This window comes from Phoenix dactylifera, chromosome 14 (assembly GCF_051530095.1).
Source record: "Phoenix dactylifera cultivar Ajwa chromosome 14, Ajwa_hap1_PhDact_Kaust_v1.1, whole genome shotgun sequence".
In the NCBI taxonomy this organism is placed as follows: domain Eukaryota; kingdom Viridiplantae; phylum Streptophyta; class Magnoliopsida; order Arecales; family Arecaceae; genus Phoenix; species Phoenix dactylifera.
This window is the reverse complement of record NC_143203.1, coordinates 16,183,510-16,203,323: the sequence shown is the minus strand read 5'-3', so window position 1 is coordinate 16,203,323 and position 19,814 is coordinate 16,183,510. Positions and strand designations below refer to the sequence as shown.

The window sequence follows — 19,814 nt, the reverse complement described above, 5'->3', positions numbered from 1 at the left end:
TTATATCAACACTATAAAAAAGCCAGCTAACATATAATTTCAGACATGTTACTGATTTACATGTTGATCCGAAGACAGAGTGCGAGACCAGCAGCCCAAACATTATCATCAAATCCAGATTTCTTAGGAGAATGGCTAATACCTCCCCGACAGCGTACAAACAACATGCCGACATGCTTCTATACCAACTGCCAGTCAAAAATGGGGAAAAACAGCACTAATTTTCTTAATTATAGTGCATGAGGTATCTGACCTTAGTTAAATGAGACATCACCATAGCATCATGTCCTGCTTCATTCATTAGGCAATGTCGCCTGACATCTTCCTCAGAGCCGAACAAGCTTCATGTTTAAGCTGCAGACTTAATTCCAAGTCGCAGTGAGCCGCCTCCGCATTCTGCTGAAATGATTTATGTGTCATGTAGTAGTTAATGCAGTAAAGGTATCAGCACATAAGTTTGAATACAAGACTATAGTCCCACATCTAATGCTCAATGGTACAATTAACCATCTGCTGCTCCCATATTTGATAAACTTGGCTAGAAAATTCAGATACTTCCACTTCTTTTGCCTCGACATCCATTGCTCTTCCATCCACAATAACATTTATCTGCAAATAGTTTTTTTTCTGAAAAAAAAGAAATATATAAACATATGTAAGGAAGTAACCCAATAACATGGTCACATTCAGGGATTATTTTTCTTCCATACGAAATAGGTGCACGGTGAAATAATATCTAGCCCGGAATGACATCGCTTGCACTTGGCTAACAGGATATCTCTCCAACTGTGTAGATCAATCCAGCAAGAGAATCCTTTCTGAAAAATCTATACTGTCAGAATCAAGGTTCGCTATCTCGGTACCAGATCATGTATCGATGCCATACTAGCATAGTGTCAATACGATACAGAATTTTTTTGGCGTACCAAATATTGATACGCCACCCATACCGGATACCGGTACCGAACTGGTATGGTACAGTATGCTCCGTACCATCCGGTTCGGGCCAGTACGGCGTATCATGATCAGAATATTTACCAAAAAGACTCCAAAGTTACCATAAGTTCAGCAGAAGCAGCCATTGGATCTTGGCACATTAACATTGAAACTGTGCTGGCATGCCTTCGGAAACACTTACTTCAACCTAGAGAGCGACTGCAGCCTTGCAGGCAAAGTCAGTGGCTTCTTGAAGGCATACTGATAAATATCTAAACTAATAGATTTCTTAAAGAACTACCCAGTGAAACTCAAATATTTTCTTGCAGGAAACAAAAATACATGCTGCTGTAATAAGCATCATTGACCATTTAATGCCATTTCCAGGAAAGTGATTAGAGTCTTATCTGGCATTCATTTTTAAAGCATAAAATCAGTTATTGGTTTAGAGTTCAATAGCAAACCAGCGGGACAAATTACTATAATCATTTGCAGATAATATATCTCGTGAGGCAGTCAATTCATAAAATTCAGTATCAGTTTCATAACTTGCAATCAAGTGTCTTTTGACAAAGACCCTAAAAATACATGCTGAATGCTGATAGTCTTGGCTTATGTTCAGAGCACTTTTATTTTGAGGTCCTATGAGTATAATTTCATGTTTAATTCTCCAGGATTGTTGTGTCCGGACAGCAGAAATCCTGAAAACTGAAATATCAAGTTACTTGCCTTCTCCAGGTTGGGGAAGCTTTTCTTCAGCAAGTGAAGAAACTTTTAAGGCCTGAATTTATACGCTGAAATTCCTTATCCAAAATCCATGTCCTATAGTTAAGCGAATGATTCTTCCACTTAGCTATGAAATTTCAGAAACCACCATCATTAATAGGAATAATATGATCTTCCAGATGACTTTGATTTTCCTGGGAATTTTGGAACAAAAGGCAATCACTGTTCTTGCTTTTCCAAATTCTTGTCCACAATATTCCATGATAATCAACTCCAAATCAAGAATGGTGCAAATGTTGAGAACTGTGCAGCTTGCTTGTCGTCTATTTTTCAAAAAATATCACCATTGTTGCACAGTGAGTACACCATAAGCTTAACTAGAATAATAATTATTCCAATTTTCGAATATCCGAAAGTCTACCCCGATATACCAGTATAGCTGCTAGCAATTGATACCAGTTCCTAACAATTATGGTGTATGCTTTAACAAAACTAGTTGCAGATACTCATGAAGGCTGCGTATTTATCAAGAAACAATCACTACAGTATGATAATAATCACTCATGAAAGCAATTCCAAATGCACTGATTCCCACGATAGAGACAACAATTGTTTAAAAAATGATCTAATTATTGGTTTCATATTTTTAGGATGTTCTAGCTTTGCATTTAACACATTTATATCCAATGTAATGTTTTAAATGCTCTAGAAATTCCTTGCTACTTGCTATAGCAAAATGTTTTGTTTCTCCTGGCCCTTTTTCTATAGAGAGGTCATATTCTGTATAGCATTCTGACATGATAGAATATGACAAGCTTGCAAACCTTCCATCTTGTCTGCCCGGCAATTCCTTTCACAACACTAAGGGGACAACCTAGTGTTTCCATTGCAGGTCCTTGTTCAATGTGCACCTGTCCTTACATGGGTTATAAGCATATATAGATCATATCAAGGTCAACAGGAACAGCCATATTTGAAGGATTATACCTCAGCATAACCCTGGATAGATTTTGGGTCACATTTGACCTGAACAAGGCTTTCTTCAGTAGTGTCAAAAGAATTTTCTCTAAGAACATCTTGCACTGTAATACCACTGTATAAGTTCCATGTATTAAATAAAATAGAAGAAACAAGCTAGCAAATGAAATGAGATGGTGATGTTTAGAAAATAACCACTAACCAGATATTTGTAATGCTGATGGAGGTAGAATACAAGCCATAGCAGCACTTCCTAGAAAGGTAGATTGAAACCTAAAACCCTCCCCAGCTGCATGCAGTAACCGGAAAGTTGTCAGCAAAGTTACACAAATAAGAATAACTGTGATGCAAGTATGCTCGCAAAACTAGTTGTAAGATGAAGTTTCAACATTTCAAACTCTTACTTACAGATAAGCAACAGTGTACTAAAAATAAAGCTAAAGGAATAAAGGAAACAAGTAGGCATGAATTGTTTTCTATTATTTAAGGAAACGTGGGAACTCACCATCTGATTTAATCATGATGAAACATGTCTCAAGTATAGGGATGGGGATACTAAAACCCGAAAAAACAAACTTTCACCATAGAGCAATAATATCCAAGAGAAACCACATCATTTTGATTAAAAGATCTGGCTTGCCTCCATAACACAGCCAGAATTAAGAATATAAGAAGCATAAAAGACATGCATTTGTGTGATGCCTCAAATCGCTGAGGAAGGGATCCACCTTGGGTACATACAGGAGACAGAAAGGAAACCTCTTTGCTTCGGACTTCGCGTGATGACTTGTATGAAACAGGCTTTCTTGTTTCTTTCAGCCATAGGCACCACCCTCTATAGATAGATCAGGAAATCTCTTAACTCACCATCCGCCATAATCCATGTCAAATCCAAACCTGAGGCTTAAACTCCCCTTCAAAGTGTATACGAGAGTCCACCCAAGACCACCATCCAGGCTAGGAAACTATCATGGGCTTCCATTCCATAAATGGTATATTATTGTTAGAGCGATATATCCTATCTTCTTCCTCCTGGCTTGAGGAATCTATTGCAAAATTGCTCTACTGAAGCCCCATTTTGTGGACATGTTTCTTAAACAAATCTAGCTATAGGCTTGATGAAAAGATCGGCTTATCATTACAGATAATGAAAAAGATTGAGACTAAAACATAATATTGTCACCCACATCTTTTAAAAACTTTCACACCAACATGCTTTGTTCAAGGATTTGATTTATAATACCTTCACATTAGCAATGGCAGCTTGGTTCTGACAAGTATAACATCGAAGTACATCAGATGCAACCAATTTCGATCCATTGAAGCATTTTTCCAGATGGCCTGGAATTCCAACTCATCTAAGTTGATGAAAACTGCTAGTGGGACCAACCTCTATGGTAGAGCTTGAAATCTTTTGTTCTGCGAATTTGATCTACGCGTCGCCGACGGAGCTTCATAACCAAACCACACCATGGCCCTTTGCAGTATATTGCCTAGATATCATAGGAAGGTGTTAAGAATATGCTTCACAACTGCAAATCCACGTGTTTAGTTTTCTAAATTTAGTTTCTTGTCAATAACAGATGTTTGTTTTTCAGTCAATGAGTTCTAGTCTCTAGGATATTGTTAGCGCATCATAAGTCATGGTTTGTTACCGTAAATCTTGTGATCCACTCTCTTTTCAGTTTTACTTTTGCACTATAAATGTAATGCACTGGTGGTGAATAAAAATCTCTTTTGCTGCATCGTATCAGCTTTTTCATTTACTTTTTCTATTTCAAATTCAGATTTCACATACCTCTGTTTCTCTGTCTTTTCCTTCTCAAAAAAACAACAATTTGGTATCAGAGCAGCTATTTCTTACGGGACCTGTGAGCAACCATGGAAGTTGAAACAAGTTTCTCAAATTTCTCTCAAGCTGCTCCTCCAGTTTTCGACGGAGAAAACTTCCAGCTCTGGGCTGTTAGAATGGAAACTTATTTGGAGGCTTTAGTTCTATGGGAAGCTGTCGAAGAAGATTATGAAGTCGCTCCGCTGCCGAACAACCCGACGGTCGCTCAGATTAAAAGCCACAAAGAGAAGAAAACCAGAAAATCGAAGGCCAAAGCAGTGTTATTTGCTGGTGTCTCAACAACAATTTTTACGAGGATCATGACTCTCAAATCAGCAAAAGAAATTTGGGAGTATCTGAAGAAGGAATACGCAGGTGATGAACGGATACGAGGTATGCAAGTGCTTAATCTAATAAGGGGATTTGAGCTGCAAAAGATGAAAGATGCTGAGACAATCAAAGAATACTCAGACCGATTGCTTGGCATTGCCAACAAGGTGAGGCTTCTTGGCACTAAATTTGATGATTCAAGAATTGTAGAAAAAATTCTTGTTACAGTGCCTGAAAAATATGAAGCCTCAATAACCACCTTGGAAAATACTAAAGATCTGTCCAAGATTACCTTGGCAGAACTGTTGAATGCTTTGCAGGCTCAAGAGCAACGGAGGCTTATGAGACAAGATTCTACTGTTGAAGGAGCCTTGTCAGTTAAACACCAGCATGTCCAGATAAACAATAAAAAGAAGAAACAAGTCTCAAGTCCTGGGAACAGTTCAAGCAACCACACTCAAAGCAAAGGTGGAAGCTCAAAGGGAAACTACCCTCCTTGCAAACATTGTGGTAAAATGGGTCATCCTCCATTCAAGTGTTGGAAGAGGCCTGATGCAAAGTGTAGCAAATGCAATCAGCTTGGACATGAAGCTGTGATTTGCAAAAGCAAATTTCAGAAAAAGGAAGAAGATGCTCAAGTAGCTGATCAAGAAGAAGAAGATCAGATGTTTGTGGCCACTTGTTTCTCTACAAAGGTCTCCTCAGAATGTTGGTTAATTGACAGTGGTTGTACAAACCATATGACGTTTGACAGAACTCTTTTTAAGGAGTTAAAGCCTACCGCAATGACGAAAGTCAGGATAGGAAATGGTGGTTATATTGCAGCAAAAGGAAGAGGAACCATTGCAATAACAACCAGCTCAGGTACAAAAACAATTTCAGATGTTCTTTATGTACCTGATATTGATCAAAATTTGCTGAGTGTTGGCCAGTTAATAGAAAAAGGATTTAAGGTGTCCTTTGAAAACTTGTATTGTCGTATCTATGATGCTGCTGCAAAGGAGATCTTGCATGTTAAAATGAGAGGTAAAAGCTTCTCATTTGATCCAACGGAGGAGGAGCACACAGCTTATTCCACCAATATCAACACCACCGAAGTCTGGCACAAAAGGCTTGGGCATTGTCATCTTCAACGAATGCTAAAGATGAAGAAAGATGAAGTGATAAGAGGTCTACCAACTCTGGTTGATCACTTGCCAAATTGTCATGCTTGTCAATTTGGAAAACAAAGTAGGAAACCATTTCCTAAATCATCCTGGAGAGCATCACAGAAGCTGCAACTAGTTCATACAGGTGTGGGAGGACCTCAAAAAACACCATCACTTCAAGGAAGCCGGTATTACATTCTTTTCATTGATGATTTTACAAGAATGTGTTGGATTTTTTTCCTAAAGTTCAAGTCTGAAGTGGCTGGAGTATTCTGGAAGTTCAAGAAGATGGTGGAAAATCAAAGTTGCTGCAAAATTCAGATTTTAAGGTCTGATAATGGAAAGGAGTACACCTCAGCAGAATTTAATTTGTTTTGCGATGAAGCTGGCATTGAACATCAGCGCACTGCTCCTTACACTCCACAGCAAAATGGAGTTAGTGAAAGAAAGAATAGATACGTCATGGAGATGGCCAGATGCATGCTACATGAGAAGGATTTGCCAAAAAGTTTCTGGGCAGAGGCAGCCAACACAGCAGTATTCCTGCAAAATCGGCTTCCAAGTGTAGCCGTTGAAGACAAAACTCCATTTGAAGCTTGGTATGGGTATATACCTTCATTAAGCTTTCTTAAAGTATTTGGTTGTTTGTGTTTTGTCCATATTCCACAGGTCAAGAGGGACAAACTTGACAAAAAAGCAATTCCAGGCATCTTTGTGGGCTATAGCACAGTTTCTAAAGCCTACAAAGTATATCACCCTCAAATAGAAAAAATGGTGATTACTAGAGATATTCACTTCAATGAGGATGAGCAATGGAACTGGGAAAATTCGCAAGGAACAAGCAGACCTTCACAAAAATTTATAAGCAATTCTCTTGAAGAGGAGACAACGGAGCAGTGGCAAAATGAATTGGAAGATGATCCTCCAGTTAGAGGAACAAGACCACTTTCAGACATTTATCAAAGATGTAATGTGGCATTATGCGAACCTGCTAGCCATGAAGAAGCTCTTAAAGATCCAAAGTGGAAGAAAGCTATGGAGGAGGAGATGTCAATGATTCACAAGAATAAAACTTGGGAATTAGTCCACAAACCAGAAGGCAGAAAAATCATTGGAGTAAAATGGGTGTACCGAACAAAGCTAAATGCTGATAACTCCATCAACAAACACAAAGCAAGGATTGTTGTTAAGGGGTATGCTCAAATTTTTGGTGTTGATTATTCTGAAACTTTTGCTCCAGTTGCTAGATTAGACACAATCAGATTGTTGTTAGCTTTAGCAGCACAAAAAGGCTGGAAAGTGTTTCAGCTAGATGTCAAATCAGCTTTTCTAAATGGTGTTTTGCAAGAAGAAATATATGTGGAGCAGCCAGAAGGATTTGTGGTGCAAGGTGAAGAGGATAAGGTCTATTTTCTTAAAAAGGCCCTTTATGGCTTAAAGCAAGCCCCAAAAGCCTGGTACAGCAGGATAGATGAACATTTGCTAAACTTAGGCTTCACAAGAAGCTTATCTGAAGCTACTCTTTATGTTAAACAAAAGGGTAGTTATGTTCTCATTGTGTCCCTTTATGTTGATGACCTTTTGGTAACAGGAGATAATGTACAAATGGTTGAAGAGTTTAAACAAGAGATGATGCAGGTTTTTGAGATGACAGACCTTGGCCTTATGACTTACTTTCTTGGTATGGAGGTCCAACAAAGCCAAAATGAAGTATTTATCTGTCAGAAGAAGTATGCAAAGGAAATTTTGAAGAAATTTCAGATGGAGGAGTGCAAAGCAACAAACACGCCAATGGGTCAAAAAGAGAAGCTGAGCAAAGAAGATGGTGCTGATAAAGTTGATGAAGGCTATTATAGAAGCTTGATTGGTTGCTTAATGTATCTTACAGCAACAAGACCTGATATTTTATTTGTTGTAAGTCTCTTATCTCGATTTATGCATTGTGCTAGTGAAGTGCATTTAAGAGCAGCAAAAAGAGTATTAAGGTTTATCAAGGGTACTGTTGATTGTGGTGTTAAGTTTCAGAAGTGTCAAAATTTCAAGATGTGTGGATTTTCAGATAGTGATTGGGCTGGTTCTGTAGATGACATGAAAAGTACTTCAGGATACTGTTTCAGCCTAGGCTCAGGTGTTTTCTCATGGTGTTCAAAGAAACAAGAGATTGTAGCACAATCCACTGCAGAGGCAGAGTTTATTGCAGCAAGTGCAGCAACAAACCAAGCTTTATGGCTAAAGAAAATACTATCTGATCTACACATGGAGCAAAATGATAGTACTCAGATTTTTGTTGATAATCAAGCAGCAATTGCAATTTCTCGAAATCCAGTATTTCATGGGAAAACGAAACACTTCAACATCAAGCTTTACTTCTTAAGGGAGGTGCAGCAATCTGGAGAAGTAAATTTAGTTTACTGCAAGTCTGAAGATCAGCTGGCAGATTTGTTCACAAAGCCACTTCCAGTTTGCAAGTTTGAGTTACTAAGGAAGAGAATTGGAATTTGCAGTGCCTAAAGCAAGGAGGAGTGTTAAGAATATGCTTCACAACTGCAAATCCACGTGTTTAGTTTTCTAAATTTAGTTTCTTGTCAATAACAGATGTTTGTTTTTCAGTCAATGAGTTCTAGTCTCTAGGATATTGTTAGCGCATCATAAGTCATGGTTTGTTACCGTAAATCTTGTGATCCACTCTCTTTTCAGTTTTACTTTTGCACTATAAATGTAATGCACTGGTGGTGAATAAAAATCTCTTTTGCTGCATCGTATCAGCTTTTTCATTTACTTTTTCTATTTCAAATTCAGATTTCACATACCTCTGTTTCTCTGTCTTTTCCTTCTCAAAAAAACAACAGAAGGTTAACCCGAAGGCAGCCAATTGGGCGAGTGTAGTTGCCCTGGCCTTACCTACTCTACTCTTATTCAACTGGAGTGGGTCGAAGTCCTGTTTGATATCCTTGATCTCCTTATTTAATATCTTAGCCACTTTTTTATGGAGTTGATCCGAACATTGACAGGCATCTCCGGAGAAGTAGTGGAATTCGGTAGGTACGTCGCTTTGGCTTCTTTCTAATGAGATAGGCTAAAAGAGAGATACAAGATAGAGGGATTTCCTTACTCGACTTCCCTTACCTTTACTGCTCAAAAGATTGGTGTTCTTTTCAAGCAGTCAACTTCATTCTGAACGAATGGGATCCTTGGTGGGTAATGGCTCAATCTATAGATAGAAAGCCCTATAATGGGAAACTACCACGTTAGGTTTGGAGAGAGATGGGACCAGTTATAGTTTAGGGGGAGCAGATGCAAGCTTTTTCTTTCCATAGCCGGCCAAATGACTACAGGATCATCGGTCTACGATTTGCATCTTCCCCTTGCTGCGGAGTAGAGCAAGTTAGCTTGTAAGGCGATTCTGCATCTGACCATTCCGACTCACTGAATCCACTATTTGGATGACAGCTGCCTCTTTCCTTCCTCGATCGAGCAGCAGCACAGAATGCTCTATGTGCTGATTCACTGTAGACGATGCAGTTTATATCTCTGCTTCTTACCACTCAATATAATAACACCTCCTCCACTGTAAACATGTCACACTATTAAATCCATATCACTGCACTGAAAACTTAGATGAATGAGATTATTCCGTTACATGTACCATAAAAATCCTGTATACCACTTGCCAGTGAAGCTTTCTATGGTTACCTTGGAATCTGGTTATGAAACCCACATTGCATGCAATAAGTCTGGCCTCAAAAAATAAAGCATATCCGTTGCTTTCCACCGACCAAGCATAGAGATAATTTATAGCTGTAACATGTGGGAGCAGAAATACAAATTTTTCATGTTTTAAAATGCTATTTAAACAAGATTGCTTAAGTTTCACATTTTAAAATGCCACTTCATTACATCCATTTGATGTGATGCTAAATCATTGGAAAAAAGCAGATTGATTTCATGAAAGCATAAACAAAGTATTTCTTTCCACATCATGTAGCTCTTTGCCACCAAGTAATCTTCAGTAGTGGCCTTGTGCTACTTAGTAATCTAACACCGAACACTTCAAAAAGTGGCCTTTCATCCTTCAAACAACTCTAAATATGTTACTCTAGGTGTTGGAAGAATCCAACTCTTCTCTAATCTTAAACTCCAGGTTCCAAGAATTATACATATCCAAAGTATCTGATTGGGGGGGGGGGGGGGGGTGGGGCATTACATATCACTGACCATTGTTGCTAGTTGTACCCCTACTTTTTTTCAATCATTACAAGGATCAGCAACTAGAACTCTTCAGTCAACAACTAAAATCATACCATAGAATGAAAGTAAATTGCTTCTACTACTTGAATTGGTGATAGAACTAGCAATTTGCCACTCATGCCAACGGACCTAGATCTTAGTGGCCGGAATCTTTTACCTAGGGTAATGCACCTGCTTTGGCATCTTCCTGGAATCTTGAACCGACACTTGCTTCTAAGTGCTTCCTTTCCTAAAGTGATGCAGGACCACCTAAGGTTGTCCTGGAATGGGTAAGTGGGTCCTTACAATAGGTGAGATGAGGGCTTAAACTTAAAGCAATCCAGTTGCTTGTTGCCCAAAAAAGGCAAAAAAGGATGAGTGCCTTAGAGGTCCAGATTGGTTGCGATATATTAATAGAGAACGCGATTAGTCTTAAAAGATTAGAGGGAGAAGGATTTTATGGTTTCAAGAATTCAGATCAGGAAAAGATGCAGAATTAGGCATAGATTCAAAATAGCAAGCGAAGTCCTAAGAATCTGATAAGAATCGAAGGCCACAATGCAATAATTCCAACAGTAATAGATAATACCAGCAATAAATAGCACAAAAACAGAGATTAATATTGAAAGAAGAAGAAGATAGAAGAAGAAATAGAGGAAAGATGAGAGGGAAACAGCAATACCAGGCTTTAGTTTTCTTTCTTCTCAAAATGATAACAAAAGCCAACCCTAGAGCCAGAAATAACCCTTTTCTACTGATTATTAACCAGCCACAGCCTTCCCTTGTTTGAGTCCAATTTGGGATCTACCTAATCATAAAGAAAACAAATACTCGCTGGCCACAGTTACTGTAGCATTTACGGTGTGCACTCCAATGACATGAGAGAGCCCGAACAGGGGAGGCAAGTGCATCCTGATCAAAAACTCCACTCCTTAATGGTGAGAAAGACCTTTCAAAATTCAATCAAATCAAATCGATCAAGAATATTATCATTTATTAGGTAGTCCAACCAACCGACCGAGTTAGATTAGATGTCCATGTCACATAACTTTCTCTGGCCAAAAATCCTATAATTGATCAAATCAGGGTGGATCAAATTCGTTGGCAAATGAAAAATCTACCGTTTTAACACTCAAAAAAGTAGTTAGAAAAAAAAAGGAAGAGCCACTAAGACAAGAGCTAGATAAGCATGCAAGAAGGAGAGACTAGAAAAGGTGAGAAAAGAAGCTCTCCATGTTTAGAAAGATTGTGTCCAGAATGTGATAATCTAAGCTTTACTTCTTTTTGGTCGGCTCGTATTAACCTATGCTTTATTACAGGTTGTCATTCTCTCGTTTCTTTTGTTTTTTCAACGGTACTTTAATCTTAAGTCGCGGTCATATCTCACCCCACCAATATGGTGACCGGTTTCTATATTTCCCCAAATGTCATCAGTTCTAGGCTCAAGTGTTTGTTCATCCATCTTCATTTCAATGGCGAACATCTCTATTGCCCATTGACAAATAAATCAAACCTCCTAAACTGAAATAAACACAGAAATTACCAATTAAATACCAAGATTGGCCCATCAAACTCTTCTAAAATCTTGGACTGCTGCAATTTTCAGAATCTGAGAAGAATATGGGCCATTGGATGAAACGTGGAGCTTTGATGCATGCTGATTTGCATCCATGGTCGAAAATTGCAAGCTAAAAGGACCTTCTATTGATTCGCATGCTCTCTCAAACGGCTCCAATAATCTTTTAAATAATTGTGCTGTTCCTTTCATCCATTACGGCCACCTAAAGGCTTTAGGGCCTTAATGACTGCATCATAAGATATTTCTAAAACATCTGCATCCTTGCATCCACACCCTTTCCCACTCCCGAACTTGGCTAGATATAACATAGTTCTAATTTAGTTAACAGGTATAGTCTGATTGACTACCATCAATTAGGTTAAAGTTGCAATTGGTAAGCTGTGTCTAAAATCTAAATAGATGAATCAGGATCGATAATTGGGCTGTAGCTAGTTTATCTGCAAGAATATGTTTACTTTATTGGTTTCTCTAAGATCTAAATCTTTGTGCAAGAAACCAAACATCCTCTCGAAAATTATGGTGGTTGGATCAGCTAAAGATTTAAATTGGAAACTTAATAATTATTTCTGAAAGGGTTAGTATTATTCTTTTATAAGCTTAGACTCTTACTACTTGGATCACTCTTTTTTTTTTTTTTAGTACAACGACTTCTCACACTGCCCTAATATGAGTACAACTAATAGAGTCGAAAGGAAGGAAATGGCATAAGGGTGGATTGGATCGTTTCCGATACCTCAAACATGGATCATGGAATTGAACACCTGAGTAACCATCAAGTTATGATCCTACTTGAGCAAGGATGGACACTGACATCAGTACAATTAAAAGTAAATTTAAGACGCTTAAACAAGAGCTGATTTTCTTTTCATGATTTTCACAGAAAAAAGCACTTAAGCATTCAAAAACCAGATGTGTTCCAATCAAGAAGGCCTCAAAAATCTCAATTATAGTTTTATAATCACTACCTAAAATCGAATTTGTGACGCCGAGATATAATAATGAATGCATTGACAATCCTTGAGAACTACTCAGTGTAATACAAATATTCTTCAGTAAGCTGCTCTAGTAGCATCTATGTTGAGCAAGAACTAAACTTTTCTAGATCAACAATTTACAAAAGAAATTTTATGCACATTATTGCATCAGATAAGCATTCTTTGGGTCCAGTACCTTGTCATTCCCTCCAGAACGTCTAAAGTTCACGTGAAATTTTCGCACAAAACCTGAATAAAAAACTCCAGTTGATATGATAATGTTTCGTCTGCCAGTTCTACCTCCTGAGGGCATCATAAATATGTATTTTTATTAAGTTGCCAATGTAATGCTAAAATTGAAACATTAAAAAAAATTTAAGCAAGAATTTAGCCTTCACTGTATCATATAAACTGAAAAAAATATGAATTTTTAATAAGAAAATAAAATGTAATCCCATGCAACAATATAACAGAGCATAGCTAAAAAAATCCAAAAAAAAAATGCCTAGTAATAGTATTAGTGAAATTATATTATTTTTGATATTTCAGAAGTTAAATATTATAAACTATATTGACATTCATGATCCCCAAGAAGTAATCTTCCTATTAAGTAAATCTTTCAAACTATTTATTATCATGTTTTTCTCCAACATCTGTTTCTTATCAATTCATCCGGCTTATAAGAGCCCTACATAGTGTAAAATTCTGTTCCATAAACTAATGCATGCTAATCAAATAATTGATTAATCCTCATAAGGCTAAAGAAGCATATTAAAAATTTTAACTTATAAAAGTTTTTTAAAAAAATCAAAATTAACATGTATGCCTATTTAAAGTTTCAAAGCTAGCCACCACATTCACCTAGCAAAAACTAAAACAGAACTTAGAAAAGCACCATCTTTACCATCTTATTGGATACAACCAAAGTTTTCTATCTTTTATCCTTTTCGACTCTAAACCAACGTCAAGCAATACCAAAATATTCAGAAAACATCAGTGAACAACAGAAGATTACTTGTTAAAATATTTGCAGAAGAAGAGGAAAACAAAAAAAAGAAGAGAAAAATTATTTTATTTCTCTGTTCGATCATATTCAGTACATCTCAGGGGTTATATACACTCGTATATAGACTTTATATAAAAAAAATAAAATAGATTGATATAAGATTATGCTAATAAAGGAAAATAATACTCGCTAATTCAAGTTGTTGTTTGATCCCTAAAATTACTCTAACAAGATCACGCTAACAAAGAAAAATAATACTGACCGATACATGATCATGCTAACAAAAAAAAATAATATAACCGATATAGAATTATGCTAACAAAAAAAAATAATATAGGTACTGAGGCAGCCCAACCCATAAACCTCAATATATAATTCCCCCTCTCCTCGTTCACTCTAAAATGTCTTTGCCAATTCATTAAACAAACTTTGGAATGATCAATTACTTGGATGAAATTAAAAATTTTTGAATGAAAATTCAAGTTTAAGTTGGCTCTTTTTAATTTTAATTAATTTGTTTAGTAATTTTATATTTAATTATCAACATTTAATGATCAATTAGTTGAACTGTAAATTTGGCCCAACCCAATCTTGATGAATCCGAACATTTCAAGTCAGGTAGGGTCATACTTGATCCCAATCCGACCTAAATAATCTACTAAATATAACATTCTTTCGATGAACCCGAACCAACCAAACCTTATCCACTAATAGTTTGGGTTTTGGTCCAAAATCACGTCTTAAATATGAAATCGGATCAGATCGGGATCAATCATATCTTGATCCGACTTGACCTACATATTTACAGCTCTAGATGGAAGTCATTTTATACAAAAATTGTACCATTTTAGGGAGTAGGAAGTAAGAGAAAGCGCCACCATGCGCGCCTCATGCAAATGATTCAGACCTGTAGTTAGGTACACGAGCAATGGTCCCAAGTCCAAGAAAACAGCAGGGGCTTTATTTCTTTTGAGGAGCAGCTGAAACAACGTTAACTCACCCCACCTAACTCCATCCACCTCCCATAATTACTCCTACCACAACGTCAAAATAATTAATGCTATTTTCTTGTTACCATTGTAGTTCTTTCCATCCACATTAGCTTATGATGGGATTTTGGTTTAATTGTGACGGGAAACCAACTTGTTGGTGTTGGGTTAATGACCCATGGAGTGCCAACCAACTAGAAATTGTTCACATTTTTTTCTAGCATAAAGTGTTACATAAGGTGTCATTTTTTTTTTTAATTTCAAGCATCTGTCCTTTTGTATCACAGCTATATATCGATGTCTCTAGCAGGAAACATGATACAAATTTTGGTTTAAAAAATAGGAAAATAACTATGGCACTCCTTGTATTGTTTTAGATGTCAAGGTGCAAAGTGATACATTATTCTGAGTTACTAAAGCACAACAAAGATGGAGAATTGATCCCAACAAATTATTTGTTTGTTTGTTTATTTATTTTTTGGCAAGGGAGAACGATTTAAATTTGAAAACCACGTTATGAAACGTTCAGAAACAACGTTCTTCTCTCAACGGTCAAGTTTGAAACAGTGTTCAAGGCTGATCTAAGGAGGGCTTAAGCAGGGGGACTTCATGTTATGGCTAAACCAATCAATGGACTGACTTTGGATAGCGATGGCCACCTAATTGCACCAAATTATATTAGTGTGCAAAGAAGTCATGTCCATGTCTCATCTCCTATGAAGGGGAAAACAAGCATTTCGTGTTACAGCCAACTTTCTAGGAAGAGCAAAGGTTGAATTAAATCACCTCGTCTTTCAACTTTTCAAACATCAGCTAGCTCATATCTGTCTCTTAAAGAATAGACCACAATAGCACCAAGGATGATTTCGGAAGCAAAGCTCACAATATCTCAACCAAAATTAATCACAAAACCGCATGTTTCAAGTTTTGGGACATCAAATTAATTCGCTCCTTAGTTGCATGGGAGACGTGATTCATCGAATTTAGGGTCGAATTAGTTACAAATAGTTTTGTGCTTTTGCACACATCAAACTTGTTCAAAAGTCGAAACAAGAGACTTCAAATTTTTGATTTTTGTTTAAATCACATTTGTATTAGTTTAATTCCTTGCACCTATGACTGTCTTGGATCAGTTTTCGCCTATTTACACTAATCCATTTTTTAACCTTCTAGTCCAAGCCTAAGTAATTTACAACAAAGCATGGAGACCATAATCGCTTCTTTTTTTTTTGGTAACCAATGACACTTTTGTTGAAAAAAAAAGAAACCTAGAAAGCTTTGGACTTTGTTATTTGCCACAACATTTTGGTTCTCCCAATTCATCAGTCAGCACACCACCATACCTGACAGAGAGAATAAAGATTAGGAAAGACCTTTGAAGGAAGAAAAGAGAGACAGAGGAGGCAAAAAAGAAAAAGAAAAAAGGAATACCCCAGAACAAAGCAACTTTTGTGCCCTCACTAAAGCTGGATAACACGTTCCACGTGTCAAAGCCCACCCATGTCCTCTCTGATCAAGCCACTCCCCATCCAAGGCCCTAAATTCTCACAACAAAACATCTTACCATTAACAAACAGAAGCCCAAGGGGCAAACAAAATTCATATGGGGCGGGCAATATAGAATTATATTATGGGGTGGGATTTTTGTTTTACTATGTTTTCTCTAGTGCCCATTTAAAAAAAAAATCCAAAAGTCAAATAAGAATAAGTCTGCTGCTAATGAAGTCCGTTAATCTCATAACTTAAAAAAAATAAATGCATGATAATTAATTACTTAGCATGTAATATTAGTATGTATTGATACAAATCATGATTTGAAAATTGTGTATCAAATAAGCTTGCAGTATGTATCAGAAAGTCGACTACTAGCTATATAATATGTATTAGTAAATATGATATTATGAAAACCATGTATTAATTTACTTGGAAGTATGTATTAGGTTGTTATATGACTAATTTGCTAGGTATGTATCATTTTGACCATATACTATGCATTGATGAACATCATGTTCTAGAAATTATATATCAATTTAACTAGATGTGTATTGATTTGCTGAATAACTAATTTACTTGATGTATATTATTTGGCCAGGTAGTACATATGTACTATAATTTTTTTGGGTTTCCTCCTGTGCTTTAAAAGAAACATGGCAAAATAGGAAGCTCAATCTATGTTTTTTTTAATGAGCAGCTCTTTGCAGCCGTGTGATCTTCCAAACAAAAGGCACATGAAAAGGTCCACTCTCTTTTTTTCTTTCCCTTGGTGATCCTTTATTCCTCCATTGGGACCCTTCTATTCACATGCACTCTACATTATTATAATCCATGTAGTTAGCATATCACTATCGTACACATATAAACCTCCTACCCCCCACCCCATCTCTTTCTTTTATTACTGTCATTCTCTCTTCTTTCATGTCCATTTCCTTCAGCAGAACCACAACAAGAAGGCAAAGGGATGGATGAAGGGAGAGGGCTAGTTGTGTGTCGAGGACCTGCCAAGCTCCTCTCGAGAATGATGGTGAAAAGAAAAGGTGGTGGGTTGCTGCAGCACCATCTCAGGGTTATTGGCCTAATGGGCCTTGTGGGCCTTTTCGCGGTGGCCGGCGTCGACGGCGGCTATCCGTTGGTGGGCGGCGCCGCCAAGCTTGGCCTCTCAAGCAACCCGTTTCGCCACCGCGAGCATGCAGTTCGTCGAATGGAGAGCCTCAAGGCCTCCCTCACCGCCGTGCCGTCCCCTTCGCCGAGTCCCCCGGTAACTCCTCTCTCTCCCTCTCTCTCCCTCTCTCTCGATTCCTCTTCTCTTCTTTCTCTTCTTCTCTTCTTCTCTTCCTTAGTCCTCTTGGACTTCTTGGGTTGTGTTTGGTCCGCGGTCTCCGCGGCGTGGTGTCATGAAAGACTTCTGCTGGGGTCATCAATGTTGGTCTCATCATAGACCATTTTGTCGCCGGGAAACACGATTCCCATGAACTATATTCGAAGTTTCTTTGGTTCGGGACTGGAACAGTATAACCCAAGCCATCTCTTTTTCTCATTTCCGCCTCCCAAGATCGTTTCTTTAATTGCATCTCCTTAGTTTAAATAACTAAAATTAAAATATCATTTAAATAACTAATATTTCTATTAGTTTTATGAATCCATTTGTTTTAAAGTTTCTTTGTGAATTGTGAATGATGATGGTAACGAACGGTGCAGATTTCATCGAGATCGCGAGTGTACCATGTGACAGACTACGGTGCCGACCCGACCGGGAAGACTGATTCCAGTGAAGCCATCGGTAAAGCCATCTCTGATGCCTTCCGAGACCCGTCTGATCGTGTTTTGATGGCCGGCGTCGCCGATCTTGGCGGCGCTGAAATCCATTTAGGTGGGGGCTCATACTTGATTAGTTCTCCTGTAACATTGCCGGCCACTGGAGGTGGCAATCTTAAGGTAACATTCCTAGTTCATGTCCTTAGTTTTCTTCTTCAAAAAATTGTTCACTTTTTGATGCTTTATTTTCCTTGAAACTACGCAAGACTCGATGTTAATTCGACTTTAATTGGAGCAGATCCACAGCGGATCATTACGAGCGTCCGATGACTTTCCAACCGACCGTTATCTAATTGAGCTATGGGCTTCACGCTCATCAGGCTCAGACTCCACCAATGGAGACTCCAATGGCTACAAATATGAGTACATCACCCTTAGTGGCCTGATGCTGGACTCCAATTTCCGTGGCGGGGGCATCGCCATCGAGAACTCCCTCCGAACGACGATCGATGATTGCTACATCGTCCATTTCATGTCCGATGGCATCCTGGTCCAATCAGGGCATGAAACCTACATTAGAAATTCATTTATCGGCCAGCACATCACCGCCGGAAATGACCCCAGTGAAAAGGATTTCTCCGGCACTGGGATCAATTTGATGGGCAACGACAATGCCGTCACCGACGTGGTCATTTTCTCGGCCGCAATTGGAATTCTAGTCTCCGGCCAGGCCAACACCCTGACAGGGGTCCATTGTTACAATAAGGCAACAGGATGGGGAGGAACTGGCATTTATTTGAAATCGCCCGGGCTAACTCAAACTCGAATCATTAACTGTTATTTAGACTATACCAGTATCGTCTCAGAGGACCCGGTCCAGCTCCATGTATCGGGTTCATTCTTCTTAGGCGATGCCAACGTGGTGCTCAAATCAGTGAAAGGTGTGATCAATGGCGTTGATATCGTGGACAATATATTTTCTGGTGGTGGTAATGGTGTCGATATCGTCCAATTGGATGAATCGAATGGAAAATTTGGAGACGTTGATCAGGTAATTGTGCAGCATAATGTTGTTAAGGGTATGACGTTACGATCGACGGCGGCGAAGGCCTCAATGGATGGGAATGCGAAGGTGTGGACCGTCGATTTCTCACCAGTGCTGTTGCTCCCGGACCGGATCCAGCATGTACAGTACACGCTGCTTGCAGACTCAATGTTTCCAAACCATGCGCTGCGGAACACGTCAGGGAATCAGGTGGTGATCGAGACTGAGGTGGCAGTGGCGGCGAGTGTCCACGTGGCAGTGGATCAGTGTGTAACAAGTATTGGGTGAATTCTAGTTTTAAGCGGCATCAGGGATAGAACACAGCCATTCTGATTAAATTGTTTCTGTTATTTTCTTTGTTCCCACAATTCAAATTGAAAATAACAGTAAAAATCCTTACTGAAGGAAAATAAGTGATGTATTTCTTTGTATACATTGATTCTTCCTTCATTTTATTTTGGGATTTGATATAACAGTTGATGAGGTTCTTTCCATGCTCATTCCCCTGCGTTGTTTCATGGACAATGGCAATGCACTACAACCACTGCAATGGCTAAGATTGTGTACTGTTACTGTTTGAATATACTAAAACTAATTTGCATGTTAATCTTAAATGCATACATCTATTATACAGATTTAAAATATAAGTCATCTATACTTAACCTATTCATACCATCTTCTGAACTTATTTTGATGAGCCATTAAATGTCATTATATTATCTGATAACAATCGATACATTAGAGCAATATTTTAGTCCTGAAAATTATATTAAAAATAAAACAAGCTCCAAAA

The 19,814-nt window shown here is 38.1% G+C and overlaps 2 protein-coding genes across 11 annotated transcripts; one reads left to right on the top strand and one right to left on the bottom strand.

Annotated features, from left to right (window-relative positions):
• Positions 1-11,607, bottom strand: LOC103723333 (allantoate deiminase 2-like). 10 transcript variants are annotated; one of them, XM_088710638.1, is made up of 6 exons: positions 10,859-11,593; positions 3,884-4,133; positions 2,843-2,929; positions 2,650-2,744; positions 2,487-2,573; positions 1-627 (listed from the first exon to the last, which is right to left on the bottom strand). In XM_088710638.1, the coding sequence occupies exons 3-6, from the start codon at positions 2,880-2,882 to the stop codon at positions 484-486; spliced, it is 366 nt and encodes a 121-aa protein (XP_088566764.1). In that variant the 5' UTR covers positions 2,883-2,929; positions 3,884-4,133; positions 10,859-11,593; the 3' UTR covers positions 1-483. The 10 variants fall into 10 exon arrangements, 6 of the variants coding, with proteins under 6 accessions (XP_088566764.1, XP_088566766.1, XP_088566765.1 ...); XM_088710640.2 differs by lacking the exon at positions 10,859-11,593 and having other exon boundaries at positions 1-399; positions 482-627; positions 3,884-4,333; XM_088710639.2 differs by lacking the exon at positions 10,859-11,593 and having other exon boundaries at positions 1-396; positions 482-627; positions 3,884-4,333.
• Positions 11,608-17,076: 5,469 nt separating this feature from the next.
• Positions 17,077-19,521, top strand: LOC103722031 (polygalacturonase QRT3-like). Its single transcript, XM_039132571.2, has 3 exons — positions 17,077-17,479; positions 17,920-18,156; positions 18,275-19,521. The coding sequence occupies exons 1-3, from the start codon at positions 17,183-17,185 to the stop codon at positions 19,307-19,309; spliced, it is 1,569 nt and encodes a 522-aa protein (XP_038988499.2). The 5' UTR covers positions 17,077-17,182; the 3' UTR covers positions 19,310-19,521.
• Positions 19,522-19,814: the final 293 nt, after the last annotated feature.